General features: G+C 55.8%; 1 protein-coding gene across 2 annotated transcripts in view; it reads right to left on the bottom strand.

The window, feature by feature from the left end:
* The window catches only part of Ap3d1 (adaptor related protein complex 3 subunit delta 1), a 36377-nt gene extending 18613 nt beyond the window's left edge, over positions 1–17764 (bottom strand). Inside the window, exons 1-6 of one of the 2 annotated variants that reach the window (XM_076852273.2) lie at positions 17450–17764; positions 6894–6989; positions 6114–6194; positions 4623–4703; positions 3678–3785; positions 2533–2662 (exon numbers count right to left, since the gene is read on the bottom strand). In XM_076852273.2, the coding sequence (XP_076708388.1) occupies positions 2533–2662; positions 3678–3785; positions 4623–4703; positions 6114–6194; positions 6894–6989; positions 17450–17545 (592 nt within the window). In that variant the 5' untranslated portion in view covers positions 17546–17764. Of the gene's footprint in view, positions 1–2532; positions 2663–3677; positions 3786–4622; positions 4704–6113; positions 6195–6893; positions 6990–17449 lie in introns of those variants that run through there. The other variant, XM_076852266.2, reaches the window with a different exon arrangement.
* Between the last annotated feature and the right edge of the window lie 1204 nt (positions 17765–18968).

Genomic DNA, 18968 nt, shown 5'->3' with positions numbered 1-18968 from the left:
GAAAGACTTGGGGGCAGGCCCCTCCTCTGCTCAAGGGTCCCTGAGCCTCCTCTGAGGCTAGAGCCAGGCCCAAGGAGCGAATCAGCACTTGGTGCTTGGGACCAAGGGGCGCTCCTGTTTCAACAGGCTTCACTCTGAAGACACTGACAGAGGATTTGGAAAAGCTGAGGGAAGGGTACATGGGTCAGAATTCTTTGTGGTACTTCTTCCATGTTTCTATAAGTCTGACAGTATTTAAAAAAAGACTCTTGAGCTCAATGCGGTGGTGCAGGCCTCTCATCCCAGCAGCTCAGGAGCCTGAGACAGGAGGATCGCTAGTTCAAAGCCAGCCTCAGCGACAGCAAGGCCCTAAGCAGCTCAGTGAGACCCTGTCTCTAAATAAAATACAAAATAGGGCTGCGATGTGGCTCAGTGGCTGGGTGCCCGAATTCAATCCTTGATATCTCCCCAAAAAAACTTTCAAAAAAAGCACAAGATGGGCTGGGGATGTGGCTCAAGCGGTAGCGCGCTCGCCTGGCATGCGTGCGGCCCGGGTTCGATCCTCAGCACCACATACAAACAAAGATGTCCACTGAAAACTAAAAAGTAAATATTAAAATTCTCTCTCTCTCTTAAAAAAAAAATTAAAAGAAAAAAAACTTAAAAAAAAAAAAAAAGCAGAAGACCAGGGCTGGGTGTGGCTCAGTGGTGAGCACTTGCCTTGCACACATGAGGCCCTGGGTTCCATCCTCAGCACCAGCACCACATAAAATAAACAAACAGATAAATAAATAAAATAAAAAGTATTGTATCCTTCTACAACTAAAACAAACAAAAACACAAAAAAGAAAAGAGCAGAAAAACAAAAAGAAAGAAAATGAGTGGACATGATGGCCACCCCTGTCTGCACAGCCACTTAGGAGACTGAGGCAGGAGGATGGCAAGTTCCAGGCCAGCCTGGGCAACTTAGAGAGTCTCTCTCCAGATAATAGGGGCAGGGGACACAGCTCAGTGGAAAAGCACCCTGGGTTCAGACCCAATACCCCCCAAAAAACACCCTTCCTGCTTTGAAAATCACAGCCCAGGCTTCATGATCAAAGAGAAAGTTCTCTCTTTTTTCTTTTTTAATAATTATTCTTAAGTTTTAGGTGGACACAACATCTTTATTTTACATTCACGTGGTGCTGAGGAGGGAACCCATGTCCCATGCATGCTAGGCGAGCGCTCTGCCTCGGAGCCCCAGCCCCAGCCCCGGAGAAAAAGTTCTGAGTGTTCACTGCTCCCACCAAGCTAGAACTCAGAGTGTGGCCCTAGCTCTGCCCCTGCCCTGGTGACAGGGACGGGAGCACAGAGTGCTCTGAGGAGAGTAGGGTCCATGGTCCCAGCGTCAGCATGCAGTGGGGTGGCCCAGAGTCTTGCACTCCACCACGTGGCACACGCCCAGGACACTCCAGTGCAGCCTCTGGCCTCCGCTCTGGTGGAGGGAGGGAGACTGGACCTATCAGCCTTCAGCCCAGGGGGAGGTGGCTCAGCTCAGCACTCCCGCTCTGCCCCACAGGATGGGAAGTCTGTGCCAGGGGTGGGTGTTCTCTCCTGAACCAGGCCAGCTTTGCCTTGCACAGGCCCCGCCCTCTATGCCATGAGACGCAGTCTGATAAAAACACCCCCGACCTCCGCACAACCTCTTACGTTTCCTGAGTGGGCACCCTGAACCCCGGCCTCCCTTGGGCCTGAGGCACTTGGTCACCTGTGACAGTACCCAGTTCTGGGCCTGGTCTCAACTCCTCAGTGAGGTCCATCCAGCCTCTGCCTGGGACAGCCACCACAGTGACCACCTCACTGTGGAACGCTGGATGCAGGCTGCCTGACTTGCCCCGCTGACCACACCCCGCAGGGATGTGCAGATGGGCCAGGGATGCCCTCACAGCCTCAGGCACCTCCAGGCCCCTCAGTGTCTGGTGCCCTCTGATCCTCACACCACATGCTCTGATTCCCCAGCCAGACCACCTTGGAGCCCCCCGGGTGATGCTTGGCAGTAAAGGCCCTTGCCAGGGGTCCCTTGTCCCCATGCTCCACACCCCTGACCTCTAAGTGTGGCCTCTGGGGGTTCAAGTACTCCAAAGACCTACAAGGGACCTCACTGCCTGTCAGTGAGGGTTCTCTATCACAGGGTTCTAAATGACAGTTCATCACTGCATCTCTCAGTGGCTGCATTGCAAATGTTGGCCACAAGGCCAGAAGGTCAGAGGTGGCGCCCGGGCAGGATACCAGGTTGCTCTGATAGGGTCATCGAGCTGCTCCCCACCCCTTCCCGGATCCCAGGAGCACCCCAAGCTCAACTGTACCCGCTGCTGGCTGGATGCAGTGGGCTTCCTGCCTGCCAGGCCAGGCTGGGCCTCAGGTGCTGTCTACTGTGTCCGGTGGCCATCACAACACATGGGACAAGGGGCTCCCACTAGGATCACCACCCCACAAACCCACATGCTCCCATATAACATGCCCTTGCACATTCCTGGAGACCTGGCCAGCACCCACGGACTGCAAGGTACCCACCAGGGTCAGGGTCCTCCAGCTTCTCCTTCAGCCGAGGGAAGGCGGGGCGCAGAGACTCGGGGTACTTGAGGAACACCTTGTACATGATGAGCACCGCCTTCTTCCGGATGTACGGCTTGGTGTGTGACATCTGCACAGAGAACCCAGGGTCGACACAAGTTCCCCCATCAAGCAACCCGCCCTGCCCAGGGACCTGCCCCTCACCCCACGGGTGGCGCCCAGCACTCCAGTTCCGGGCCAGCCAGCTGTCTGGAAAGGCCCGGAGGTGATGTTTCCGGCCTTGTGGGCTTGGTGGCCTCCCTCATGACTGAGGCTCTGCCCTGGACAGGACAGCAGCACAGGCACGCCCAGGTGCTACTAGAACCTGGCTTAATTCAGTTTTTATTTTTTCCTCTTTTTTGAGATGGCTCAAGTGACCCTCATGCCCTTCTGCCCATGTAGCTGGGGCTGCAGGCACTGCCATCCTGCCTGGCAAGTCAGTCACTTATTTTTAAAACTTGGTTGACAACAGGCAGCCAGCTAGATATGGCCCTGGGGCCACAGTGTGCTGACCCTGATCTAGGAGCCAAGCCAGCCATAACAAGCTCCGAGACCATCAGCCGACACCCACACATTCTTGTGGTCAAGGCTGACCACACATGACCTTCACCAGGTGGGAGGTGCCATTATCCACACCCTGATGTGGAAAAGGGAGGAACAGGCCCCAGTGTGACCAGTATGCAGGGGCTGTGCCCACAGGGCTTTGATTCAAGGCTGACTTGGTGCCGAGGAGAGCCACACCTGGACAGCACCGGGCAGGGGGGAGGCCTCACCACACTGCAGCTGGCCGGCCCTGAGAAGGGCCAGGGCCGCACACACCTCAGCAAGAAAACAGGCGACCCACAGGCCTGACACACTGGACCCCAGCTTCCTCCTGCCAGCAGGGTCGTTTGCAAGCTTTACTTAGAAACGCAGGGACTCAAGTGACCCCGAGCAGGTCCCTCCAGGGGTGACAGCAGCTGAGCTCCCATCTCATCCAGGCCACACGTGGACCACTTCACCTGTTTCCACGCGGCCAAGCTTCTGGGTGGGACACCTTAACCCCAAGTTCCAGGCACCCAAACATGGGACAAGGGGAAGGGCTGGCAGGCGGGCTGGAAACTCACCAATGTCATGATGTCATTTGCCAGGTCTCTGGCAAGATCTGGGGTGACAAAACAGGACAGGCCAGTCAGCGCAACTCCAGTGTCATACTGGCTGGGGCTGCTCAGGTCCTGAGAGGGGAGAGGAGCCGCTTAGTATGCCTGTGCAGCTCCAGCCGGGGGCCCTGCTCCAGGCCCCGAAGCCACAGCCCTGCCCCCAGAACCGCCAGGGGCAAGCCCGGTGCCTGCTGGAGCTCTGGCCCAAGGCTGCACTCATCTCCAGGAACAAGAACGGAGCAGGACACCAGGGAAAGCGAGGGCAGCTCCCAGGACCTCACTACACCACATGTGCGGCTCCTCCACCCAAGGAGGTCTGGCCGGGAGGAGTGTCTTCTCTGTGGTCTCAAGGCCATCCCAGAAAGGTAAGAACTCTGTACAGACCTCACAAAACCTAAAAGAACCCAGGGGAGCCCAGCACAGTGGCCACACCTATCACCCACCAGCTCAGGAGGCTGAGGCATGATAATTGGACAATTGCAAGTCCAAAGCCAGCCTCAGCAACTTAGCGAGGCCCTAAGCACCTTAGTGAAACTCTGTCTCTAAATAAAAAATAAAACAGTGGGTAATGGCTCAGTGTAGAGGTTCACACTCCTGGACCACCCAAAAAACCTACATGGGAGAAAGCGCCCACTGGCAGGGGCCGTAGGAGGGGAGCAGGAAAGGGCTGGTGCCACACGGCCAGTCTCCAAGTGCACCCCTGGAGCTGCCGGAGCTCGCCTCCAGCACCGAGCAGAGGAGACAAGACAGGGGTGTCCTGCCAGGCCCACGAGCGCCAGGTCTGCAGAGGCCAAGCCTGCTCGCTGGAGGAGCCACAGGCTCTGCAGGTCCACAGCCTCCAGGCCACCCTCTGGGCTTTCTCCGCGTCGCACAGGAGGCAGGAGGGCCAGCGTGGCCGGGGTGAGCGCCCACCTTGCGTATCTGGTTTGTCGTCAGCATGATGACATCTGTGCCTTCATGAAAACACTGGGAAGCAGCAAGGTAGCCGATGCGCTGTGGGGTCAAGCGACAGCACGTCAGAGACACGAGGAAGCCTCCTAGAGACTCCAGCCAGCAGTGTGTCCTCTGTCCAGGTGCCAGGCCTCCACAGCTCAAGGAGACGCCCAGGTGGGTGGGAGCTCCTGGTCTGGAAACATGTTCCTCTGCAGGCTGCCAGGCCCTGCCTGCGCTCTGAATGCAATGGAGACGCTGAGCCGCGGGAATGAGGCAGGAAGTCCTGGGTTTGCTGATGACCCAGGCCCCTCTTCAGCAGGCTGCAGAGGATGCCCAGGGTCACACTCACAAATGCAGAGAATGCTTTAAATACGTGGGCGACCACGTCAGCTTTGACAAACATGGTATTTCATTTCTCCATCACAGTTCCTGGGGTGAGGGGATACATGGCTCAGTGAGAGCGCTGGCTTAGCATGTGTGAAGCCCCAAGTTCCATCCCCAGGACCACAAGAAATATCAATCAATAAATTGGCTGGGTGTGGTGGCACACACCTGTGATCCCAGCAACCTGGAAGGCCGAGGCAGGAGGGTCAGAAGTTCAAGGCTAGCCTGGGCTACTTAGCAAAACCCTGTCTTCAAAATAAAAATTTAAAAAGGGACTGTGGATGTAGCTCAGCAGTAAAGCACCCCGGGTTCAATCCCCAGTAACAGGGGAAAAAAAGAAGAAAATGTCTAAGAGGCACACGGACAGGGTAATGGAGTGATCTTGAAACAAGGAGATTAACTGTTAATTTTTTCTAAGGGTCATAAATTTAACTTGTCATCTAAAATATACACTCAGTTCAGACTTAACAAAACCAACATTTTGTTGACATTATTTTAAATGAAAAGAAAAGCTTTTCATAGATGGTATTTAATAAATGAATAACTTGGGGGGTGATGGTTGCATGGAGAAAGCCAGTGGAACTGAGACAGGTAGGTCATTATTAGTTTTGTTATTTTGGTCTTTTTTTTTTTGGTTTGTTTTTGAAATATGTTTCCTCTAACCCATTAAAGTCTCAAGTTTTCAATTCTGCAAACGTAAGCAACACTCCAGTGTTATTTCAAAGTCACCCTAAATGGTACATCTCCTGCTCCGTTTAAGTTCTCACAGGTGTTCCACATCTGGACAACGGGACAAAATGGGTCAATAAATGCCCAAGGGTAGATTCGGGCTTGCTGCTGACGAGCAGTACCGTCGTACCCAGGCCCTCGCGCATGCCAAGCAAGGCCTCACCCTGAGCTGCCCCTCAGCCCTGAGGATTTTTTTAAGACAAGTAAACCCTCCAGGACCCACGCTCACCACCTGGGGTGCGCGTGAGGCTGGGGTTCGGGAAGCTGACACTGTGCCCTTGCCTGGCAGCCTGGCGCTTTGGCCCCGGGGAATGTTGGTGTGGAAGATGCCCCCCGCCCACGCCCACCCGTACCCACCTTGAAGGTGAACTTGGAGGCGCTCATGACTTCGACGATGTTGAAGGCAGCCCAGCTGATGTCGTACCCTAACATTTGCAACTGTTAAGAAGGAGGCACGGGAACTCTTACTCACACGCCAAAGCGGGGACAAAGGGAGCCGCCTTAACGGACATGCGCTCCAGTCAGCTCAGCCACCAAGGGCACCCACACACACCCTAGGCTCCTGCACCGTCTGACACTCAGAATCCACAGGGACAGGTCAACAACAACTCTACAAGGCAACTGAGACACGGAACTCCCACCCACGACATTGGGCTCCGGGCAACAGCTGGGTCCACAAGTGCCCTTCCGGGGGGCTGCTGGGACAAGCCCTCCCTATCTCTGAGGAGGAATCAGGTGGGAGGATGGGCACAGCCCCAACTCACACCATGGGCAGCAACTGCAGCCCAGGAGGGAGCCTGGCAGCGCAGAGCCTGGGCTCCACCCGCTCAGCTCCAGGCCTTCCTGGAGGCCAGGCCTTCAGCACCCCGCCACCCCCAGCACCCCGGGCACGCCAGCTGTGTCATCATCACAGCCTGACCTGGAGTTGGCACCATGACAGATGGCAGCAGTGAGTGTGACAAGCGGATGGACAGCGGGCAAGTGTGTGTGCGCGCATGCGCGCGCACACACACACACACACACACACACACACACACACACACGGGCAGCGGGGCGGTGGACAGATGTGGAATACACAGCGAGCCTGGCAGGAGGAGGCTGAGGCCAAGACTCGCCCAGCCCTCGGGAGGCACTCACATAGGTGAGCTTGCAGACAGCATTGGCCTTCACCGCGATGTTGTCTTGCTTCAGCTCCTGCTTGATTTCATCAATGCACTGAGAGATGTATTTTGCCTAAAATGGAAAAAGAAAAAAGCAGCCTAAGTTCAGACCTCTACCGGAAGCAGTCGACAGTAAGCAGCCTGGAAAGAAGCTGGACACGAAAGGCCACAGTGTGCGATCCTACTGATAGGAAATGCCCGGAACAGGTGGGCCCAGGGACAGGCCGTGGACACCCAGAGGCTGGGGAGGGGATGACGGTAACTGCTCACGAGGACAGTTTCTTGTATGCATTGGGTGAGGGTGACAGACATGCTCTGGTGTCACATGACATTCCAACACATGCATGGACACGTTGGATGTGTCCACTCCCCAGTGGATGCAGGGCTCCTGGGCCTGTCATGCCACCTAGGGGTTCCGCCTGCCGTGTGCCTCCAGCTCTGCCCTCCCACCTTGCCCAAGAGGGCTCGGCCCAGCAGCACTGAGGGGCCAGGGTCAGGTGCCAGCCAGGCGTGCTCCTCTGAGTGTGGCACACCAGGAGACGAGCAGAGGTCACCACGTCAGCCCAGGAGGAAAGCAGAGGTCACTCCAGGTCTAACTTCAGCAGTCGGTGTTCAGGGGCCACGGGGGCCTCCTGAGCACTGTGTCGAGCACCAGGGCCCCTCACCCCATTTGGTTGTGTGATGAGGGGACCAAGAGCTGTACCTGCTGTATCCTGTCCTCCCACCCCCAGATGGCGGGGCTACGCTCCCTCCAACACCCCCAAGACCTGCCACCTCCCCTGGGGCCAGGCCCTCGTGGATGGGACAAGGAGCTCTGGTCCCAGTCCCCGTGCGGCCACCTCATCCCCTCCAGGGCTGTTTTGTGGAGGCAGCCCCAGCACCTGCTGCTCGTCCTGTCACTGCAGGGCCACGCCCTGACCCAGGCAGGGGCGCAGGGCCACTGCTATTCAGTGCCCTCTCTGCCACAGAATATTCTGAATATTTTATGATCCAGACTTAGAACAATGGAACAAGTGACACCGTACACTGACACATGCTTCAAATTACCAAATCCTGCTCGAGGGCTCCTGGGCCTCGAACATGTGAGGCAAGCGCTCTACTGCTGAGCCCCAACCCCAGTCCCTTTTCTTTTTTGTGTTTCATTTTGAGACAGAGTCTTGCTAAGTTGCCTCAGCCTCTTGCTAAATTGGGAATATAAAGAGTGGAGGTGCCTGCTGGGCGCGGTGGCACATGCCTGTCATCCCAGTAGCTCAGGAGGCTGAGGCAGGAGGATCGCCAGTTCAAAACCACCCTCAGCAACAGCAAGTTGCTCAGCCACTCAGTGAGACCGTGCCTCTAAATAAAAAATACAAACCAGGCTGGGGGTGGGGCTTAGTGGTCAAGGGCCCCTGAGTTCAATTCCTGGTACCACAAACAGACAAACAAACAAGTGGAGCTGCCAGGTGCAGTGGCCACACCTGTAAGCCCAGTGGCTGGGGAGGCTGAGGCAGGAGGTTTGCAAGTTCAAAACCAGCCTCAGCAATTCAGCAAAAGCCTGAAGCAACTTAGCAAGATCCTGTCTGAAAATAAAACATAAAAAAGTAAAAAAAGGGACTGGGGTTGTGGCTCAGGGGTAAAGCGCTCGCCTCACACATGCAAGGCCCTGGGTTCGATGCTCAGCACCACATTAAAAAAAAAATAATAAAGGTATTGTGTCCAACTACAACTAAAATAAAATACTTTTAAAAAAGAAAAAATTAAATAGAGCTGGGGATGTGGCTCAGTGGTAAGCACCCCTGGGCTCAATCCCCGGTACAACAAAAAGGTGGGCTGGGGATGTGGCTCAAGCGGTAGCGCGCTCGCCTGGCATGCGCAGAGCGCTGGGTTCATCCTCAGCACCACTTAAAAATAAAATAAAGATGTTGTGTCCACCGAAAACTAAATATACATATTAAAAAATATCTCTCTCTTTAAAAAAAAAAAAAAAAAAGGTGCAGCTGCTGCGGACAGCAGTAGTGACCGCCCACCTGGCCAGCAACTCCAATCCCAGGTACACCCAAGACCACTGAAGACACGGGTCCCAGCAAAACACCAGTTCACTAAGGTTCTCAGCGACACGCCTTCCACTGCCCAGGCAGGAGGGCCTGTCAATGTCCACTCCCAGCAACACTTTCCCAGTATCCAGAAAATACCTCTGAACTACTCCAGATGAGGAGCAGGAAAGCCACCTGCACTCAAGGAAACAGGCAGCCCAGGGTCACTGGTCACAGGTGGCTCAGGCCTGTCATGGAGGGGCTCAGGAGGCTGAGGCAGGAGGGTCTCAAGTTCAAAGCCAGCCACAGAAATTTAATGAGTCCCTAAGCAACTTAGCAAGACCCTGTCTCAAAATGACTAAAAAAGGGGGCTGGGGTCATAGCTGAGATGGCAGAGTTCTTGCCTAGCATGTACAAGGCCCTGGGTTCAATCCCCAGCACCACCAAAAATAAATTAATTAATTAAAATTTTTAAAATAAATAAAAAGGGCTGGAGAAGTGGCTCAGTGGTAAAGTACCCCTGGCTCAATCCCTGCCAACAAAAATATAAACAAACCTGATTCCTGGGCCCGCCCTAGATGAATGAAGCCCAGGCAGATTTCTGGAATAAAGCCAGAGAAGCTGCATTTCCCCAGTGTTGGCAGAGGGGCTCGAGGGCCACCTGCCGTCTGCACAGGTGACATGTGCCTGGCGGCTCACAAGGTTCCTCGGCCCCAAGCAAGGGCAGGGGGTGGTGCCACATGCCAGGTCCACGGAACCACCCCTGCCCACTGCCTCTAGCCTAGGCACTGCTTCTCTCTCTCCTCCTCCTCTTTCTCCCTCTGTTTCTCTCTCCCTAAAAAATAAGTAAGTAAATAAATGAACTGGGTGCAGCCACATACCGCCTCTCAGCATGGGCGGCTCATGTAAGCAGCTCTGGGGACAAAAGATGAAGGCATGGAGAGGTGCCACCTGGACGGTCCTTCCCTGAGGCTGGGAGCGCACCTCATGTCTCATCCACTGCAGGCCGGGGCAAAGCAGTGGTCCTCAGCCCTGGTCAGGGTTTGGCTGGGGGACAAAGGGGAGCAATCAGCAAGCCTCAATGACAACTCGGTGTACAGCAGCTGCAGCACAGGAGACCCAGAGGCCACCTTGGTCTCCCTGACCCTCCACCTGCCTGCCTCAGGCTCCCTGACAGGACAGGAGCGGGCCCAGAGCTCCAGAGCAAGTTCTCCACTGGGCGACCCCATCCCCAGGGAACACCAGCCATGTCTGGGGACAGTGGTGGTTCCATGAGGAGGCTGTGCCAGGAGGGTGCTGCTCAGCACGTGCAGTGCTCAGGTGGCCCCCACTGAGCCCTAGCCTCGGTCACGAGGAGGAGACCCTGACTTGGGGCAGTGACTGACGTTACCAAAAGAAAAAAAAACAAAACACTTAGTGTGGCATGGTGGCCACCCTGTCATTCCAGCAACTCAGGAGGCTGAGGCAGGAGGATCACAAGTTCCAGGCCAGCCTCAATAACTTATTGAGGCAAACAAGAAAGAAAGAAGGACTGGGGGTACAGCTCAGGGATAGAGCACCCCAGTACCCACTCCAAAGAAAGAAAACTCAGCTCAAACATGCATTTTTATCCTTCTCTCAGGTGTGAAAATGAACCTCAAAAAATGACCGCCAGGGGCCAGCTGGGCTGGGGCTGGGGCTCAGGGGCAGAGCGCTTCCTAGCACGTGGGAGGCACTGGGTGTGATCCTCAGCACCACATAAAAGAAATAAATAAAATACAAAGGCCCATCAACAACTGAAAAACATTTTTTAAGTAAAACAAAATAACAGTCAGTGTGTACTAAGTACTTGCCCAAGTCAGATCAGCAGAGGACTTCTGGTCAGGTCCCATGGCAGCACCCTAGTGAGTGTCCCTAGCCGCGTCCCTGGGCCCCAGGAAGGGCGTTCTTGAGGCCCGACTGCGGCCCAGGGCAGGACAGCACCCGCTTCTCCCTCCCTGAGCCCCAGTTTACGGCATCCTTGAAATATCACCCACCGAGTCTCCGCCACTCCTGGGCTAGGCAAGCACTTCCCCCTGGCGACTCCTTATTTGTACCTTGAGATGGCCTGGCTAAGTTGGGATGTGGCTAGGTTGCCAGGCTGGTTTCAAACTTCCAATCCTCCCACCTCAGCCTCCTGCGCAGCAGGAGCGACAGGGATGGTCCTGCACCTGCTCACAAACCAATAAAATGAATGTTCAAGGGAGCTGAGCATCATCCAGCAACTCAGGAGGCTGAGGCAGGAGGATCACAAGTTCAAGGCCAGCCTCAGCAACTTAGCAAGACCCCATCTCAAAAAATAAAAGGGCTGGGAGTGTGGTCCAATGGTGGAGCACTTCCCGAGCAGGTGCAAAGCCCCAGGTTCCACAAATCAATAATAAAAAGAAAACAAATGTCTAAAAGCATCAGTGAGGGGCTGGGGATGTGGCTCAAGCGGTAGCGCGTGTGCGGCCCGGGTTCGACCTTCAGCACCACATACAAACAAAAGTTGTTGTGTCTGCCGAAAACTAAAAAAAAAAAGTAAATATTAAAATTCTCATAAAATAAAATAAAAGCATCAGTGAAATAGGTTTTGGAAATTCTTGTACCGCAGCGAAAACGTTTTCATACTGGGCCAGGACTGGGAAATCCAGGAATGGGATTTTAAATGTCAGTTTACTGCAAAGCAAATCCCAGGGGCCTTCGCACACCTGCTCCCACAGCCCTGCTCATGGGCAGCCTCTGCCAGCACCTGACGGAAGCTGGTGGTGGTGGTGCTAAACCAAACTCGAGCGTGAGCACAGGCAAGGAGGGCCGCAAGCAAGCATCAGGCTGCGCAGCCCTGAGGGCTCAGCCCCAGCCTGAGTGCTTAGGGTGCTGGGAAGGAGGGACGGACGCTCCAGGCCAGAAGCTGGCACAGGGGAGCTGGAAAGTCCAGCCGAGGGCAGCAGGGACCCACCCAGGGCTTTGAAGGCAAGTACAGGGCAGGAGGGAGGAGGCCTGGGATACAGTCAGGATGCCCTGAGAGCATCTGACCAAAGGCCCCTAACAGGGACACAGGAGGAACAGAAGAGATGCTGCAGGTCAGCAAAGGAGTCAAGGGCACAGGGCGGGGCTCTGCTCTTCTTTCAAAGGAACAGGAAAGAGGGAGGACAGAAGACAGATGCACTCCTGCCATCCCTATGGCTTGGAGGCTGAGGCGGGAGGATCACAAATTCAAAGCCAGCCTTAGCAATAGCGAGGCCCTAAGCAACTCGATGAGACTCTATCTCTAAATAGGGCTGGGGATGTGGCTCAGTGGTTGAGTACCCTGAGTCCAATCCCCAGTAACCAGCATCCCCCAAAAAAGAGGGAGGACAGAGGGACGGGGATACCAACTTTGCACTCCAAGTGTAGAGTGACCCAGGCTTCGGGGGAAGGTGACAGCAAGATGGGTAAGTCCAGAACACCCGCTCTGAGCCGGAACGGAGACCAGGTGGAGGGGAGGATATGGAGGGAGAGGACACCAGCGACCAGAGGACCATGGCAGAGCACGCTGAGTGTCAGCTGCAGATCCCCACAGGAGCCCTGGCCACACGCAGCTCAAAAACTGCAACGTGGGGGTAGAACTGACACAGGTGGGGAGCAGAGACAACAGGTCCCTGGGCCCAGGACCAGACAACACAGAACAGCTTCGGTGGGATCTTCAGGGCGGTGCGGGTCAGGTCAGCCCTTCTCCCATCAACCCTGCCTGCTGCCTGTGTCTGTCCTGCAGGCTGATCAACCAAGGTCCTCGCACATTCTAGGCAAGCGCTCCAACACTGAGTTGCACCCAGCCCGCTTCTGTGTTTTAAAAAGATGGCTACTAGAACGCTTGAACCAGCTCACATGGCTAGCACCACTTCTACAGGACAGCACCGTTTGTAGGCAGTGGTGACACCAGATGCCCCACAGCAGCCATGGCCAGCTGGGGCCAGCAACACACACTCCCGTCCCCTGGACTCCTGGCCTGGGAGCTCTGGCGTCCCGGAAACGCGGTGATCCCTTGTCCTGACTGCGGCGTGGAGCTCTGCGATCTCCCAGAGATGGCCTTCCTTGCCACATCCACCTGAGGGTCAGGTTGACGCACTCCATCAGACGGTCACTGTAGACAATGAGCGGCTCTCACCTGCTCAGTATCGACTCTGGAAGAAGCCGCGGTAGATCCAGGTGTGGCAGGGCTAGGCCCTCCTGAGTCCCCAGAGGCCCCTCAGCCCTTGGGTCGCAGCCCCTCCTCCAGCACCAAGCCCAGCAGCACAGCACCTTCCAGGCTCTCTAACTCCGCCCACCCATCTCCTCTCTTAAGGACCCTGTGGTGACCCTGGGCCCCAGATGACCAGGGTGACCCAGCTCAAGGTCCTTCACTGATCCTATCTTGCATCCAGAGGCAAGGTACCTACATGTCCAAGGATTAGCACAAGGCTCCCTCTGGGGACTAGGATTCAGCTGACCATAGTCAGGTCACCTAGTGACCCAGGGCAGGGAAAGACCAATACTGTGGGGCTATGGTTTCCAGGGCTGCAGCACAGAAGCCAGGAGACAGAGGTGGCCCCACCTTCAAGACAGACAGGCAGCCCGACACCTGGGGCCTCGGGGAAAGAGGCCCTGCCTGGAGGGCCCAGGCAACGCAGAAGGGCCCAGTGGGTGAGCAGAGCCAGTCCCAGCCCAGGGCGCGAACAACAGGCAGCACCTGCGCCAGGAGGTGGGTGGGCAAAAGGAGTCACGGCCTCAGGGAGGCTCAATTCCCGGGCTAAGCAAAGAACCTGGACAACGGAGACACCAAGAGGGCCTAGAGGTTTGTGACAGGAGAGACCCACGAGGGTGGCACGGACTCCCTCCCATACACCAGGCACAGACAAGCCAGGGTCCAGCACCTCCCTCTGGGGCGGAGGCCTAGGAGATACACCTGGGTGCCACCCAAAGGGGCTAGAGAAGAGACCACGCCCAGGCAGGGAAAGGTGCAGAAGCCTGCAGGAGCCAGGCACAAGGCCACGGAGTGACAGACACTGGCCCTGATCAACACACGCCCTCGCTGGCCCGGGAGGACACTGGAGGACCTGGTCCACCAGCCTGAGACTGCCAGGCAGAGCAAATGGCACTGCCTGACCCCACTAAGCTGCCCATCAGAGGGGGCTTGCCGTGTGGTGGGTCTGCCTGCACACTGCAGCAAGCTGCAGGGGTGGAGGGCTGGAGGGCAGGGGCGGGCAGACCTGCCCCCAATCCCCAGCAATGCCCAGCTCTGCGTGGAACCCGAGTCGCACACACCAGACCACACAAGTGCTGCCTGGAGCGGCTGAGGGTGCCTAGAAGAGGTGCTGCTCACCTGCCAGAGGTGCTGCCCACCTGCCGGAGCTAACACCTACCACCAAAAGGAAGCTCTGTTGGGAAGACGCACACTCGGGGGAGGCACAGGCCCGGCGTCTTTGCTCAGGGGCAACGGCAACAGAAAAGCACCAGTGGAGGAGGAGGACACATTTTTGTTTTTAAGAATTTTTTTCACAAGGCCTTTATTTTATTTATGTTTTTATGTGGAGCTGAGGATGGAACCCAGTGCCTCACACATGCTAGGTGAGCGCTCTACCACTGGGCCTCAGCCTCAGCCAGAGGAAGCCACTTTTTAAAGGGGGAACAGGCACTGCGGCTGCCCAGGGCTGTGGCACCAGCACTGTGAGCCCTGGAGGAGTGCCCTTGAGACCACGAGGATGGACTTCTGAGGAGCCAGGAGCCAGACTCCACAGGTCCTGCCAGGATCATCCAACACGTCAACCAGTCAGCAGAGGCACACAGAAACCTGGGACTCTGAGAACATCCCGCCCAGCTGGGCCTGCATCCTTTAAAAGCAGATCCAGCCAGGCGCGATGGCCACACCTGTAATCCCAGCAACTCAGAAGGCTGAGGCAGGAGGATCACAAGTTCAAAGCCAGCCTCAATTTAGCGAAGCCCTAAGCAACTAGGTGAGTCCCTACCTCTTCATAAAATACAAAAAAGGGCTGAGGATGTGACTCAGTGGTTGCATGCCTCTGGGTTCAATCCCTGGCAACTAAATAAATAAAATCACGTCCACCACCAGTGTCCCATTTGATGAGGACCCTGTCTGTGGAAAAGGCACTATCAGTTCCTACCAATTCTAAATGAAGGAACACGCCTCCAAACTGAGGGTCCAGCTGAGTGGTAAAGTGTGTGCTTTGTGTGTGCAAGACTTTGGGACTGACCCACAACATAGGAGCTGAAGACTACTGGGGAAAGAAGGCACACCTCCCTCAAAACCAGGCCCGCGCCAGGCACAGTGGCACCACCTGTAATCCCAGGGGCTGGGGAGGCTGAAAGAAGGATCACAAGTTCAAAGCCAGCCTCAGGCCTGGACTGAAGCTCAGTGGCAGAGCGCTCGCCGAGCATGGATGAGGCCCTGGGTTCAATCCTCAGCACCACATAAAAATGAACAAAATAAAGGCCTTCTATCCATCTACAACTACCAAAAAAACTAATTAATAAATAAAATAAAGGCATACTATCAAACTACAAAAGAAAAAAAAAAAACAGCCTTACCAAAAAGCAACTCAGTGAGACCCTGTCTCTAAATAAAAATAGGGTTGGGGATGCAGCTCAGTGGCTGAGTGTCCCTGAGTTCCATTCCCTGTACCACCACCACCAAAAAAAAAAAAAAAAAACAGACCCCTTTTTGGTGCAGTGGCCCACACCTGTAATCCTAGTTAGTCCATAGTCTGAGCCCAAAGGATTGCAAGTCTAAGACCAGTCTGGAGCCCTGTGTCGAACTGTAATCCCAGCAACGGGAAGCTGGGGCAGGAGGCTCACTAAGTCTGAAGCCAGCCTTAGCAATTTAGTGAGACCCTCAGCTATTTACCAAGACCCTGTGTCAAAATAAAATTAAAAAGGACTGAGGAGGTGACTTAGTGGTAGAGCACACCTAGGTTCAATCCCCAGCACCAAAAAACAAACAACCTAACAAAAAAGACCAGCCTAGGCAACAGAGCAAGATTCCATTTCAAAAAATAAAAAAATACCGTCCAAACAGTGGCACATGCCTGTAATTCCAACCACACAAGAGGCTGAGGCAGAAGGATAGCACGTTGGAGACCAGGCCAGTCAACTAAGCGAGGCCCTGTCTAAAAATAATAAATAAAAAGGCTGGGGTGTAGCTCAGTGGCAGAGCACTCCTAGGTTCAATCCCCAGCACCAGGGCGGGGGGCACCACTCCCCTCATTAGAGTGTGTGGTCCACCCTCAGGATTGCCAAACAAGCTGACCAGGGACAACCACAGAATGGGATGGAGGGACAGGAGCCAGGAGATCCTACTGGGGCAGAAAAAGCCACCTGAGGGTGTGAACACACTTTGAATCTGGCTAGCCACACTCAGTATCTACACCGCAGGCCAAACAGCTACTCCTTCAGCTCCAACAAACTGAGGACGGCATCCAAGTTGCTCACCCAGCCACCAAGCAGCCAGGCGCTGAGGATGCAGAGCAAGGTGCAGCCAGAGAGGCAGGATGGCATACAGTTAGGAAGAAACCAGCCTCCTTGCCCAGCAGGTGACAAGCTTCTGGGAAAGGACAACAAGGCGCAAGACCTCAGGTTCCCAGCCAGGAGCCTGGCTGAGGGCACCTGGAGCAAGTTCCTGACTTTCTGCTCCTTCTGGCACAGGCCAGTGAGCAGACCAGCTCATATCTGGCACCTGGGCTGGCAGGGCCTAACCCTCCTATTTGGGCATTCCTCAATGAAGCCAGCCGCTTGGTGGCCACTCAATGTTCCTGTTCTTCCCTAATCTAGGTCACAGGTTGGGGGAAGGGAGGGGAGAGAAGGAAATGATGCCCAGTTACAATTTCACTTCTGGGAGACCATTTCCACCCCTGGGTTTGGTTCCTGTTTGAAGCTGGCTTTCCCACTCCAGCGTTTTCTTGGCTGCTCCCTTATGGGGGCGGAAGGGACAGTCCCAGGAGCTTGGGCCCAGAGGCAAGGCCCTGACACCTGGCAGTGTCCCCAGCCTGGCCCCCGGGAGCAACCTGGACACGGTTCCCCATCCAGGAATTTCTCCAAGGGGCACCCTCGGATCCCCTGCCTCCGGCTCCTAAGGAGAGTCCCCATGAGAATCAGGGGTCTCCTGAGTCCCCAGGGTTCCTGGGTGCAGACACCAAGCCCCACAACTTCGTCTGTGTAGGGAAACTCACGAGGTCTCTGTGCAATGACCGAGGGGAGGGGGCAGAATCTCCCCGAGGGGCGAACTGAGGCGCCGGGAAGCTGGCCACCCTGCGGCAGGGCCCGGGCCGCCGCCTCGGGAACACTGCTGCCCCAGGTGGTCCGCAGACCGCAGCACAGGGGTACACTGAGGCTGGACAGGGAGAGGACGTGCAGCGTCGCTGCCCCTGGACAGGCGGGGCCGGAGCTCGGAGCGTGGCCCCGGGCACCGGCTGGAGGCTGAGCCGGCCGGGTGGGCCGGGCGGACAGAGCCGGGATGGTGACCAGGCCGGGCACCCCGCTTGTGCCGGCTCACCTCGTCCTCCTTATGGTTGCGGATGCCGCGAACCAGGTCCTGCAGGTTCTTGTCGAACATGCGGTCGATGCTGCCCTTGACCATCTTGAGGGCCATCGCGGCGGCCCGCGGGCTCTGGCCCCCGAAGGTCCGCGGCCCGGCACCGTGCAGGGGCCCGGGAACCGCGCCTGCCGCCCGCGGAGCACTGCGCTGCCGGCCGCCGCGGCGGGACAGGTGCCCAGGCCAGGGCGGCGGCGCGGTCCGTGAACGGGGACGGCGGCGACGACCCCCTGCCCAAAGGCCCGCGCTCCGGAGCCTAGCCGCTGGCAAATGGCGGACAAGATGGCGGCCAGGTCAGCTGACGGCGGCCGCCGGGTCCCAGCCGGGCCGTCTGAGGAAGCCCCGCCCCGCCTAGGCCCCGCCCTTTCGCCTCCGTTTCCCTGACGACGACAGTCCGCCCAATCGCAATGCGAAACTGCCCTTTTCGGTTGCACGGTTCCGCCCCCTCAGGGTCAGGCTCTGCCCTCTCATTGGTCAGTGTCCTACGTAACTCCAGGCACTTCCTCGTTCGGTGTCTAGCCACGCCCCTGAAACGGGGGTCCGCCTCGTCCCGCCCCTGGGCTAAGTGACAGATATGGGCGTGACCTGTGGTGGGCGGAGCCTTGGTGGGCCGGGCGCCCACGTGGAGTTCAACCCCCCAGTTCCTGGAAAAGAACCTAGCTCCGCCTTCTCTGTATCTGAGAGATGACGCTTCCTGAGAACCTCCAAGTTCCATGCTGGGAACCAATCCTGTGTCCCCTGCAGCCTCACAAAATACTGTAATAGGTCAGGACAGGACTAACGTGCCCACAGGAAGAAACTGAGGCCAGAGCTGCAGCTTCAGCGCAAGTAACTCACTCAATACATGTCCATCGAGGACCCATTGTGTGCCAGGCATAGGAAGGGGCACCGGACGCAACAGGAAATAAGATACACCGAGTGCCCGCCCTAGGGATACCCCTTTAGGAAAGTAGAAGAGCCAGCCACAAACTCGGATAATATAGATGCAGCACAAATATGACTAATTATATCGAGAGTACAGTTAAACCAAAGAGCAGAATAAAACGAAAGTCCATGGCTGGATCGCTGCTCGATGACACAGCAGCTGCTTAGTGTGCAGGACACCTGGTCGGATCACAGCCACATTAAAAAAATAAAAAAAAATCAAACCCCATTAGAATGGGGGCTGGACTGGGCCTCAGTGGTAGAGCACTCACCTAGCCTGCATGGGGCACTGGATTTGATCCTCAGCACCACATAAAAATAAAATAAAGATTAAAAAAAAAACATAAGAATGGATTTTATAAAGACTGGTTCAACTACAAACTAGCCATTTTAAATATAAAGACAAATCAGGCAAAATGGTGTATGCCCGTAGTCCCAGCAGCTCCAGAGGCTGAGACAGGAGGATGGTTTGAACCCAAGAGATTGGGGCCAGATTGGACAACATAACAAGACTCTTTGTCTTTAAAAAAAAATTTAAACGGGCTAGGTGTGTTGG

Source organism: Callospermophilus lateralis, chromosome 1 (assembly GCF_048772815.1).
Source record: "Callospermophilus lateralis isolate mCalLat2 chromosome 1, mCalLat2.hap1, whole genome shotgun sequence".
NCBI classification, from domain to species: Eukaryota; Metazoa; Chordata; class Mammalia; order Rodentia; family Sciuridae; genus Callospermophilus; species Callospermophilus lateralis.
The sequence above is the reverse complement of the archived record's forward strand: the minus strand, read 5'-3'. Positions and strand labels throughout refer to the sequence as shown.